Source organism: Citrus clementina, unplaced genomic scaffold (genome assembly GCF_000493195.1).
Source record: "Citrus clementina cultivar Clemenules unplaced genomic scaffold, Citrus_clementina_v1.0 scaffold_5, whole genome shotgun sequence".
NCBI lineage: Eukaryota > Viridiplantae > Streptophyta > Magnoliopsida > Sapindales > Rutaceae > Citrus > Citrus x clementina.
Genome location: NW_006262201.1, coordinates 12889802 through 12902445, shown reverse-complemented (window position 1 = coordinate 12902445; position 12644 = coordinate 12889802). Strand labels below are relative to the sequence as shown.

Here is a 12644-nt window from a genome sequence, read left to right as displayed (position 1 = left end):
ATGCTCATCTTCCAAGAAATATCAAAGTTTTCAGCATTTTACCTTCACAGAGGTGAGACCTTGAGTTTGTTGTTTTACTTATGATTTCCAAACCGAATGAATTCTTTTCTTCTTCTTCTCTGATTATGTAGTTATAATTATGTGCATGAAACTTCCTTATTCCCTTGTTTTTTTTTTTTCTCAGTTATTAGTTATCTTCATTATTGACCTTTTATAAGTTCCAGATTGACAATTTTCCTTTTTCATGATTCTAAGCTTACAAAAAGTTTTTCCCATGCAACAAAAGACCATAAAGAAAACTCCAATGATCCAAAACGTTTTAATAGTTTGTTAGACAAAGGACGATGTTGTTTTGATTGGTCTTAGATCTTAACCCATCTATGCATTTTTTCTCTGAACAAAGACTTCTGATAAGTCTACTGATTTTTTTATGAATACTAATTTCACTGGTCTAAGCTGTTGTTACTAATATTCAATTTTGTGGTATCTCCTTTTAGGAGCTTTGATCCTAGAAGGGAGTGTAATCTCCGGAAATATTCATACCTTCTTCCTGCTGAGGTCATTGGAATCAATAGTCAGCTTACAGCAGCTGAAATCGATAGTCATATATCAGACTTTAATGCTATATTAAATGAATTCGAGGTGTGGCATTATAGTCTTCTACTCATTTTTTCTGCTCATCGTCTCTAATTTTTTAAATTATTTCTGGCTGCTACTTGACTAAGTTGCTTTCTTGAAGATTTGAAATGGCATCATGAATCTCAGCCTATGCTATAGGAGCATATTGATGTGGGACAAAATTACAATTTTTTCTTTTTCTGTGATTGGTTAGAGATTTATGAGTAGGAATACGTGTAGAATGGAAGATTTGAAAAGAATTCAGGACTGAATGTGGCTACTAATTAAGGTATAGAGGATGTTGTCAAATAAGTTGTATATAAAGGATGATGATTTAGGCATCACACTTAGTCACTTAGGTTCCATTCAGGTTCATGGTGCTATGAAAAGAAAGCACAAGTTGTGTCGATAGGTGTTTGGTAAACACAGCTTTTGAAGTTGGTAAATTTTGCAACTTCAAAAACAATTTATATTATTATATTTATTATATATCAAAAAATTTATGTTATGCACAATATTCATATTATTTATTAAATATCATAATTTGTACAATGCACAATATTCTTCTTTAATTTTAATATTCAGCATTAATATTTTGATTTTTATAAAATAGATAATTAATTTAAATTAATTACTAAAAAATAAAATTTTAACACTGACCATAGTGGGACGCCGTTTTCGCCACTTGCTGTTGGTTACAGATGTTTGCTGAAGTCATTGTTGGTACTGTTGGAACCTTATCTCTCTCTTACCACAATGATATGAATATTATCAATCTTTGAGGACTCGTTTGCTGAGAAATGGGGATACAAAGTCAAACAACCAATCATGCTGCAGTTTGATGACAGCGAGTGAGAAAGCAACACCTTCTACTAAGCAGCATCTACTTTTTAAATCTGTAGGGGCAGTGTAGTACATATTGTTGTGGTTAAAGGTGGCTTTATATGGTGACCAACGCTTATATCGCCATTTGCCGGTGAATGATTATCAATCGCTTATGATGTTTATACCGTTTTGTAAATGAGATGATGATTTCAACGGTACCAACAGTAACTTCAAGGGATATGTACAACCAGTGGGTGGCAATGGTCTGTGGTGGACGCTAGTGATAGCTGTTGCTTTTGGGTTTAGTGTTTAATAATTTATTTCTATAATAAGTAGAAATAATAATAAAATAAATAAAAAGTAATTATTTTTATAAATTATTAAGGCTAATTTAGGTGTTTCATCAACAGCTGTGGGAGTGTGGGGTAAAATCTGCTTTGCATCAAAAGCAGCTTTGCTGCCAAACCACAACCGCAAATAGAGTCTTAATTTATCCGTTGGCATCACACGTTGCATGATTTGCATCTTACAGTCACATAGTTTAGAAAGCTGAACTTTTTTTTAATTGTTTCATTCATGGCTCAAAGAATAACTTTCATGCCTACATATAGTTTTAATACAGCGGAAACAGATTTCTCGAAAATGTTAACCAGAGACAACAATGGCTCATGGAACTAAACAGTCAAGACCTTTTTGGCCAGTCACTTTAGACTACCATAACTGATTCGTATAAGATCCCAGTAGGCCTAGCATTATCCAATTACGTCGAATCAAAATTCGCTCTGGAATCTTTCTTTATATCGTTGACAGAATTTCAATGGTGGTTGTAGCAGGTATTTCAGGTTCAGATTTTCTGACGTGATTCGGACATTTGGTTATTCACAGTTTTTGAGATAAACAATAACTTTTGTGCTCCAAACATAAGTGTCGTATTTGTTGTTGATTCAGTAGATTTCTCACATTTCCATCTTTAAAAGCCCTGTTAGGATGCTGGCTTTCACTAACTTATGCATGTTCTTTGTTGCTTTTGTGTTTAGAAGCATAAGCATTTCAACTCTAAGCTTGTTCTACATGGTATTAAAGCTAAGTTAGCAAAGTTGTCTTATATTCAATTCTTCCTAGCATAGAAATTTTAATTATGAAAAGCTATGTTTTTAGTTGGTTCACTGTTAAAGCTTTTGGGTTGGGTGGTAACTTTACAATCGGTTTCATGCAGCTGAAGCTGGCTTGTTCTTTTTTCTTTTTTTTTTGTTTGGGGTTAACCCTTTGAATAGGGAGAACATCCTTTCCATAATTATACAGAACGATCCAAGTACAGGAGAAAACCCCATAAGACTGGATGTGTGTCAAAAAGAGCAAAAGCATCGAAGGATGCAGTGTTCTCTAGGGTTGAAGAAAGTGAGGGAGAAGAAGATGGGTTTTCTAAGGTTGAAGAAAGTGATGGAGAAGAAGATTTAGGGATTGGAGGAGAAATTTCATCAGATGATGAGAAAGCAAATCAAAATTCTATGGTGTCTGGAGTGCACCAAGAAGACTGCTGCAATCAGCATGCTAATGGTTTGAAAGATCAAAACTCGAGTTCAGTCATTCGTGCAAGATGGTTGTATGAAACTGATGAGGCAGATAAACTAAGTGCATCCCACTTCCGAAAGATTTTTAGCTGTTCTTGTGGGAAGCTGGAGAAATCACTTGGATTTGGTTATGTTGAAATTTCCATATCGGGAGAATCCTTCATGTTGCATCAGGCAAGCTTATTCAAGAATTGCTTTAGTAAATATGATTTCATAGTCTGTACTTTTAACTATTCGTTTGACCATTAATCTCTGACCTTAATGCTGATGTATAAGTGCTCACCAGATCCGCAAAATGGTTGGGACTGCTGTGGCAGTGAAGCGCAAGTTACTCCCAAGAGATATTCTGACATTATCTCTGGCAAAGCACTCTCGCATTGTCCTACCCTTGGCTCCATCTGAAGTTTTGTTTTTGAGGGCAAACAGTTTTTCTGTGAGAACAAGGCCTGGTGTGACCAGACCGGAAATGCAGACAATGGTTGAATCAGAGGAAATCCTGAAGATGGTTGATGAGTTCTACACATCTGTGATGCTTCCTGAAGTTTCAAAATTCTTGGATGCAACAAAATCTCCATGGACGGAATGGATTGAGAATTTGGAGAAGTTCACAAGCATTCCAAATGAGCAGCTGGATGAAGTCCGAAACGCTTGGCAGTTGTGGAAGGAAAAAAGGTTTGAAGGTAAAACCATTGTTGAATCAGCCATAACTGTATAACTCAATGAAAAACTGGTAAGTTGCTCCCTCAATTGGCTTTTATTTTGTTTGATTACCTCTGATTTTTCTTCTTTGACCAACACATGCAAAAAATGAATTGAATAGCAGTTTACAGCTCTATGTTCTGACTATTGTTGAATTAGGCGAAACCCCTATTTCGTGTAATAAGTTGCTCCCTCACTTGTTGCTCGCAGACTGGGGCAAAATTTGGTGAGCTAACTTCTTCTTTCATTTAGTCATTGATAATTGACAGCACGGTACATCTGCTAATTCGACTTGGAGTTGCCACAACAGTGCCATTTTTGCTACCTGTGCTTCGTGTGATTCATGCAATATGGGTTTAGCTGATGATTGATGGTTAGTTAAGAATGTTGTTGTAATCTTAATAAGCTTGATGGCATTTGTACAGTTATTATTATTTCTTAAGTTCTAATTAATTAAGGGCAGAAAATCTAACAGAATCTGGAGGCCGAGAAAACGTTCGAAAGGGAGTTTTTTTTTTCCTTTTAATTTTTATACGTTGATATTTTATAATTAGAATTCTACTGATATTTATGATTAAAAATTTATCGAGATTATCCTTCATAAGTGAGTTCCAGTTAGGGAGAGAATTAATTATATTGAAATGTGCAAATCGAGCATGTGTTCCTATTTTTTAATCTTATTAATTGTTGTTGCATTTACAGACACAAGGTGTAACTATTCTTCATTAGTAGTTCGATGGTGTAATTGTATTATGGTGTCTACACCGAGTATAATTTTTTTAACAACATTGTTTTTATAATTTCAAGTGAATTTTTTATTTGCCTTATGGTAAAATTTTTTATTTGTGCCCCATAGACTTTGAATAAATTACAAACCGTTAGGACAAAGATTTCATTTTTCATCAATAAAATTGCGTTAAATGAGTGCATTAGACACAAAAATTAAATGAAAATGCTCAAGTAAAAAGCTGAAATTATTTTTGGTAAATAAAATTTGTCCACGCTACTTCACTGTCCTGATGAAAATCAATTTTGAAATGTTTATTTATAGGTTATGGTAGGTTGGCAAAAAGAATTGACCCCAGTCCTTAGCTCAATTAATCTGAATTTAAGGGGTCAAGAGTTGAGTCAAGGCTTAAGGATCAAGTTTGATTACATTCGGGTCAATCGATTACACTCTGATTACATTTAAATTAACTTTTAAAATTAGAAGAATGAAACACTTAAAATACTTTCACGACACGTGTGATCACAACTCAAAATCTACTAACAGTTACCTCTATTATGTATTAATTTAGTATTTTATATTTAATTTATTTAATTTGTTAATTTGATTATATTGTTGCATGTAGTATTGTTGTCAAAGCTAAATAAAAAATAATTTATTAAATTCTTTGCAACCAAATTTATTGTAAAAATGGAACAATAATAATACAAAATTATTAATAAGAAAAATGAAGCATTAGAGTCTTATTCTAAAAAAGAATCTAAACATTAAAAAAATGTAAAAAAAAATTATCATCAGCTCCCAAACATGACCCTTAGTTTGAAGGGTCGAGCTTTTTAAAGAACAAGGTGCTTCATTTTAGTCAGTGTTAGGCTAGATCTTGACCAAGCTCAAGCTTGAATTGGCCTATTGCCAAGCGCAGGCCATAAGATAGAAGGTATTAGTGAGCGCTCTGATAAGATAGAAGTAGCCCATGTATGTGTGTGTGTGTGTGTGTGTGTGTGTGTGTGTGTGTGTGTGTGTGTGAGTCAGTGTTAGGCTAGATCTTGACCAAGCTCAAGCTTGAATTGGCCTATTGCCAAGCGCAGGCCATAAGATAGAAGGTGTGATGGAACTAAAACAAAAGTGTCAGTCACTTCCGCCATTGAAGATACCTGACAATGGACAGCTCATCTTACAAACAGATGCTAGTGACCATTATTGGGGAGCACTGTTGATAGAGAAATCCAAGGGAAACAAAAGAGTCTACGGCTATAAATAAGACCAGTTCAACAAGTGGAGAAGGCTTCTACAACCACAAGTACACAAGGCCAATTGAAGTCAAACCATTCGACGTAAGGCATGGGATAGGATTACAACCATTATTCCTGGATGGAAAAGATGTCACGTGTTTTGTTGCGATCCTGGACACAAGATGGCAAACATTTGAGAATGCCTAGATCACTACTGCGGAAGCAAGACTCATATATATATATATATATATATATATGGAGTACTTATCTAATTTAAGATCTTAGATTTTATTAAAGTCTTAAAAAATTATATATCGTATAGTTAATGTTAAACAAAGTTGTTATTATATACAGTAAATGTATTCATAGATTACCTTAATTTAGGTCTCGTTTGTGATTAAAGTGGTGTAACTTTCAAGTTACACTTGCTGTGAAAAAAAAAACTATAATTATCAAATAAAAATTAATAATATGTAGTAAATATAATTTTTAAATAATAATTTTGATAAAATTATTAAAGATATAATAGATTTTTCATTATACAAATAAAAAATCATATCAATATAACTTATAAGATACATCAGTTAGTGTTTACCAAAGATTTTGATATTGTACAGCTGTCCAACCTCAATCTCAAGCGTATTCTTATTTCCCAACTTCAACCCCATTTAGGGGACCCACAATTAATTAGCCATCAAAATCTATTTGCTACGTATGGAAGACGATCAAAAATTAATTTGGTAACCTTCACCTAGATAGCTAGCAATCCCAGATAGAGATGCAACATGGAACTCATTCATTTAATGGACCCATCAACAATCAATATACCCTCTTGAAAGGTTCAATGTCCAGATTAAAGGTACAATTAATTAATTGTAAGCTACTATTTTTTTTTTATCTATGTGGTAGAGAATCGCTCATGCAATTTTTGAATGTGGCCTCAATATGACACTATCTACTTGTTCATTTCTTTAATCTTTTAAGCTTGTTTGTTTTTTTTTTTTTTGAAAAATAATATATTATAAATTAAAACAATAATAGGATTCTCTTTTTTTAATAAAAAAATTAAAAAAAGTTCAAAATTTAGGATGACAAAAGCTTATTAGCATATGTATCAAGGACGCGCGTCTGTGTTGACCGAATTTAATTTTTCATCTATCGTTCCTAACAAGGCATTAATTAAGCTGCTAAAATAAATTCCATTTAAGGTAATAATTTTGTTAATCAACTATTATTAATTCGGTAGTATGTCTATGTGGCATCATCGTACTCCTTCCCGTCTTTCTTTTCTTTTCTTTTCTTTTATGATCAATTAATAATAAATCAACAAACAATTGTTGTTTATAAAAGAATACAATTCTCTCGGCATTTGTGCTCTGCTAAATTTTTAATAATTTTTTATTATGTATTTTTTAATGATAATATATAAGTAAGATTTGATTTTTTTTAATTAACTACTACGTAAGACTTAGAATTTTTACTCAATACACAATCTGATTAAGGGAGAATCTTGAAAAGTTTATAAAGGGGTAGATATAGCTACATAAGACACTAAAAAATTCATAATTTTACAGCAAAGCCTCCAATAAATATTGAGGTTTAACGATAGTAGTAGCATTAACAATTCTCCGCCGTTCATTTGTTGTGTGGGCTCAAGAAAAGTCCCACAAAATCGATGTAGCTAGAATGGAAGGTTAGAAAATAATCATAGTGCCGTGTCACATTATTTTTTTAAACCACATTTTTGGTTCAAATTCTTACACGTCATGGGATGCGGTCGGATAGAAATTGTTGAACTTTTTTTTTCCTCGTGAAAATGTAAAAGAGAAATGTGCTCAAAAGGAAGTTTTATTTTATTAATTAATAAAATTTAAATTTAGGAAGATCACCATAATAAAATAACATAAAAATAAAAATATGAATATTTTTCATGTAACAGTAATATTATAACATACAAAATGATACTACAGTGTTGTTGTTTATGTTATTTTATTATTTTATTAATGTTCAAATAATATTTTTTATTTTAAAAAAATATATGGGTTGAATATTCACTTGGACTTTGCTCACCATCCATCTATTTAGGGGTGGGCAAAAAAAGCTGATTAATAAAAAATCAAACCGAACCGTTTGTTTGGTTTTTTTAGAGTTTTTTTACATCCAAAAAATCAAAATAATAATTTAACATAAATAGTAAAATCAGTCGGTTCGATTTTCCCTTTTTTTTTTTAAACCAAAAAACTGAACCGACCACAGGAAAAAACTGAAGTACCGAACGCAAATTGAATTTTACACAATCCCTAATTTAACACATTCTTGATTCTTCTCATCTTCTGATCTTCACAGACTTCACTCTTCAGCCGAAAACCAAAGCCGCAGCCCCTTCACCGCTGGAATCTCGTCCCCGCTGCTGCTGCTGCTGCTCATCCTTCACGAATCTGATTTGCTACCGCTGCTCATCGCCGACTCTCGTCCCCGCTGCCACTGTCACCTACCGCTGTCACCTACTATCAACTGTTGTTGCCGTCACGGTGCTCCCCTGCTGCCATCTGACTGCTGTTGTGAGCTGCTGCTGGTAGATTGAGCTACTTGAGCTTGAGCTGTTTTTGCAGAGAACTTGAGCTACTGCTGGCGTGAAAAGGTAATTAGACATGAATTCGTACTGGGTTTGACTTGGTGGGAGCAAGTGTTGGAAAACGAATGTGGTTTTGAATTCGTACTAGGTTTGACTAGAAAGTTATTAATACTGCTTCTTATGCATTAAAAACAACTAAATTGGGTATGCTTCTTGGTATACACTTGGTACAAGCTTCAGGACGTTGGTACAAGCTTCGATAGCGTCAACTGAATATTAGTATCTTTTAGCAGGAGATCTATTTTTTTTTTCCCTTTCGCAAAAACTTGTAAATTTTGGTTTTTTTGAAAAGAATAAGTGAATAACTACGACTATTATTAAATCTTATGTAATTTGAAAAATGAAAACTGAGTTAAATGGTATCATATCAAAGCATCAATATATCAAATTGGAAGGGAATCCAATCTATCTATTTTTGTTTGCCGAACAGGACTGTGATGAGAAAATATATGCATAATCAATTATCCTCTTTTGGAATTCATAATGTACTAGTTATGATTGGGATCTCATGGATGCTACCTTTTGCTTTTAAATTTTTGCTATGTTTCTTTTCGTTTTTCTATTTTTCCTCTTTTCTTGACTATGAGAAAACAAGATGTAAAGGTTATGATTAATATTATGAATGAGGTGCTGATGTGTATTACTGCTTTTGAAATTGAAGTTTATGATTGGTGATTGCCAATTTCAGCTGGGAGGTAAGCGAGTTGGGATTGTTGGATTGGGGAAAAAAAAGGCTGATTAATGTTATTGCATGTGTTTGTGTAGAATGGAAAATTATGATGAGGAGGAAGTGTAAGAGGTGGAGGTTGATGATGGGAAAAAAAGAAAAATACCTTTGAGATCAAATTATTTCAATTTTAAAAAGCCCAAAATAGGCCCATAATCGAAATAATCGAATCGAATCGAATTATTTCAATTAATCGAGTATTTGATTATTTCGGTAATTTGATTAATCGCGATTATGATTTTAAAATAATCGTAATCGAACGATTATGAAAAATTTAGTAAAAAATCGAACCGAACCGAACCGAATCGCGCCTACCCCTACATCTATCTTATAGAAAAATTATAAAGCAGAAATGTTCACAAAAATAAAATAACAGTTAGTTACTCATGAGGGGTTAACCGAATGACTGGATTGATATTTGTTTGCTCGCATGAAGTTTAGGTCATGGCTTTGATAACCATCTCCTTAACTATATCACTTAAATAGATTTGACACGTAAGTGACAAAAAGTGAGTCTAATTTGACTTACAATGAACTCAAACATTTGGACTGTGCTTCAATAATTGTTAATTTGCACGAAGTTTCCATTAAAACGTTAATAATTCTTTTCTTTTAAAAAAAAAGAGAGGATTAATTAGGATCAAATTTTCTCAAAATTTTCAAATACATGAAGAGAGCATTAATAAGGCTGGAGTGACCGTATATGGCAAATGTTAAATAATCTAATACTTTGAATTGAAATAATTGAGATATGGTTTTGTGATTAGATTTGGATTCAATATTGAGCGGATCTTTTTTTTAACTTTTAAAAAAGATACAATTGATTGTTTTTTAATAAAAATATTAAATTAATTAACTTTAACCATATATTACTATATATGCACATGTGGCAAAAGATTATTATAAATTGAGCACAGTTCAACATAGTATTAGATCTAAATTTGTCGTGATCAGGCCGAACATTAATGATTATCAGCAAGTGTATTTCAATTTAATTAAATTTTAATTGTAATATGTATATACATATTTTAAGTTAACTAATCATTTGTATAATTAGAATGATTAAATGTCAAATTTTTGAATCACCTACCTTAATAATGAATTATTATATTCCGTTTTGCCCAATTAATTTCTCCAATTAATTTTCTACATCTTAGTTGTGCTTTAGGGTAAAGACCAGTTTTGCTTATGAGCATGATCAAATCCATTAATCATTGATTTCATAAGAAAATTAATTTATTTATTTCGATGTTATAACCATCGCACCCACACCTTACCACAGAGAATTTCCTGAACTTTCCTTTAAAAAAAAAGTGAGGATATATATTAACACTTTCCTATAATGTAGAATTGTGAGTTTTTGAAATTTTTAATCTCGTATTTGGTCAAACACGCTATTAAAGAGAAATACAATTTTTAACACGTAAATTAAATAATTTTAATTTATGTACAAACTTCAACATCACGGAAGAACCAAAAAATAAAAAAAGAGTTAAAATATTTTATCTGCATATCACACCAAAGGAAGGATTTCGCACACTTAGTTGCCAATAGATTGATTTGACATTATGATATTGATATATTTTATTTCATGATAACGAAGTGTTACCCTATGGCGATATTTTTGCCTCCTTGGATTCATTACTCTTTTAAACACAAATGTAATGAGTGCTTGTCATAATGAAGACCACGATTTTATTCTAAAATGTTAATCAAATTCAATACATAGCAAGGATCACTACTACGTCTTATCAATATATAGTAGGAAAGAGAGATTGTTACTTCATCATTTATTGAAATTAATATATATTATTTATTCTCACACTATTTACATAATATTCAAATATTTTCTTAACATCAAAATTTTAAAAAAAGAGAGGAGTAAATGAGTCATTTATTTGATAATTTATTTAAAAAATATAAAATATTTATTATTATAAAAAATAGTTAAAAAATAATAAAAATATAAGAAAATATTTTGTTGTTAATTTTTTATTCACACTGTAACATATATATTGCTTATTTTTAGCATTAAAATTTTTTATTTAAATTTCTATTTATATGATTTATTTAATTTATAATAAATATGAATAAAATATATTTAAAAATAAAGATAATATTGTAAAATTATACTATTATAAAAAGTTATTGATCATTATGAAAACAGTAAAAGCGTAAAAGATATATATTAATTTGACAATCTCTTTATAATTAAAAAAAAATGATTAAAAACTGAACTTAATAAGTGGATACTTTTTATTGAATAGTTAAAGTGCAGTCTATTCGTTACATTTATTCTATCGGCATACATAGTTTTATATCATATCGCTAGGTGTACCAATAATTAGACTGCCTAAATCCTTCCATTTACATCAATAAAAATGACATGGTACACACTTTCACACAAACAGAGCATATAAGATTGTTCTTGACTGGGAATCAACCAAAAAAAAGCCTGTACCTAAGCCGATGGTTCGTGAGGCTCAAAGCTAACGTATAAAAAGTCTACCCAAGCCACTTAATTTGGTTTAATCATTATGAGGAAAGTAATGCTCGAATCTTTAAATAAAAATTAATTTACCGAGAATCACTTTGATTGTCCATTTTTTTAAAAGATAAAGGGTTAATTATTTATCAAGATTGAATTTTTAGGATGAGATAGGGATGGCAATGGGGAGGAGAGGGGAGGGGACCAATCTCTTCGTACTCATCCTCAATATTTTGCGTATGTCCCCGTCTCCTCTCCGTTTCCGTCAGAATTACTTCAGAGAATCTTCATCCCCTCCCCGAATAATAACAGGGGATCCTCGAGGATTCCCGAGGATCCCCGATCCCCGAATAACTAATATATTTTTTTATTTTCGATTTTAAGTTAATCATATTAAAATAAAAAACTCAAATAAAATTAAAGTTTGAAATATATTTTACATTAATATCCATTACAAAAGTCACATACATTAAATTAGTAAGTAATGCAACATGCAAAGGATACAAACTTCTTTTACAAACTATCATGAACAAATTAATATTCTAATACAAAATTGTTACAAATAAAATCAAATTTAGATTCAAAATTAACTTTTTCAATGGTGGTGTGGGCACTTTATAAATGTGGACTATTCCCTTTACAGTACAATAATTAAGTCGAAGTAAATCAAGAGCAAATATTAAATTAGATTAGATTAGATATTAAAATTGTGATTCGTTGTGGGCAATTATAACATCTAAAAATAAATAAAAAAATAGATTTAAGTTTAAAATATTTAATGAATATTAAAATTAAAACAAATTTTTAGGCTAATAGAATCTACCCGATCTTTTTAATGTCCTAAATAAAAATTTAGAACTTTAATTAGTTAATTAGTCTTAAAAGTTTAATATTTGTTATAATATAAATATTTTGATATTTGTTATTTTTACCAACATTTATAATTTTATAATTCAAAATTTATTATTTATTTACTAGTAATTTTAAAAAATAAAAATAAAATTAAAAATAAAATGGGAAAATGGGTAGGAGATGGAGATTCCACCTCATCCCCGTCCCCTCCCCAAATAAGAAATTGGGTATGAGATTATCTTCATACCCTCTCCGAATGGGAAAAATTCC

The 12644-nt window shown here is 31.2% G+C and overlaps 1 protein-coding gene across 1 annotated transcript in view; it reads left to right on the top strand.

The window, feature by feature from the left end:
- The window catches only part of LOC18041005 (putative tRNA pseudouridine synthase), a 5998-nt gene extending 1801 nt beyond the window's left edge, over positions 1-4197 (top strand). The window contains exons 5-8 of the mRNA XM_024183012.1: positions 1-52; positions 498-642; positions 2718-3188; positions 3301-4197. Of these exons, the coding sequence (XP_024038780.1) occupies positions 1-52; positions 498-642; positions 2718-3188; positions 3301-3729 (1097 nt within the window). The 3' untranslated portion in view covers positions 3730-4197. The remainder of the gene's footprint in view (positions 53-497; positions 643-2717; positions 3189-3300) is intronic.
- Positions 4198-12644: the final 8447 nt, after the last annotated feature.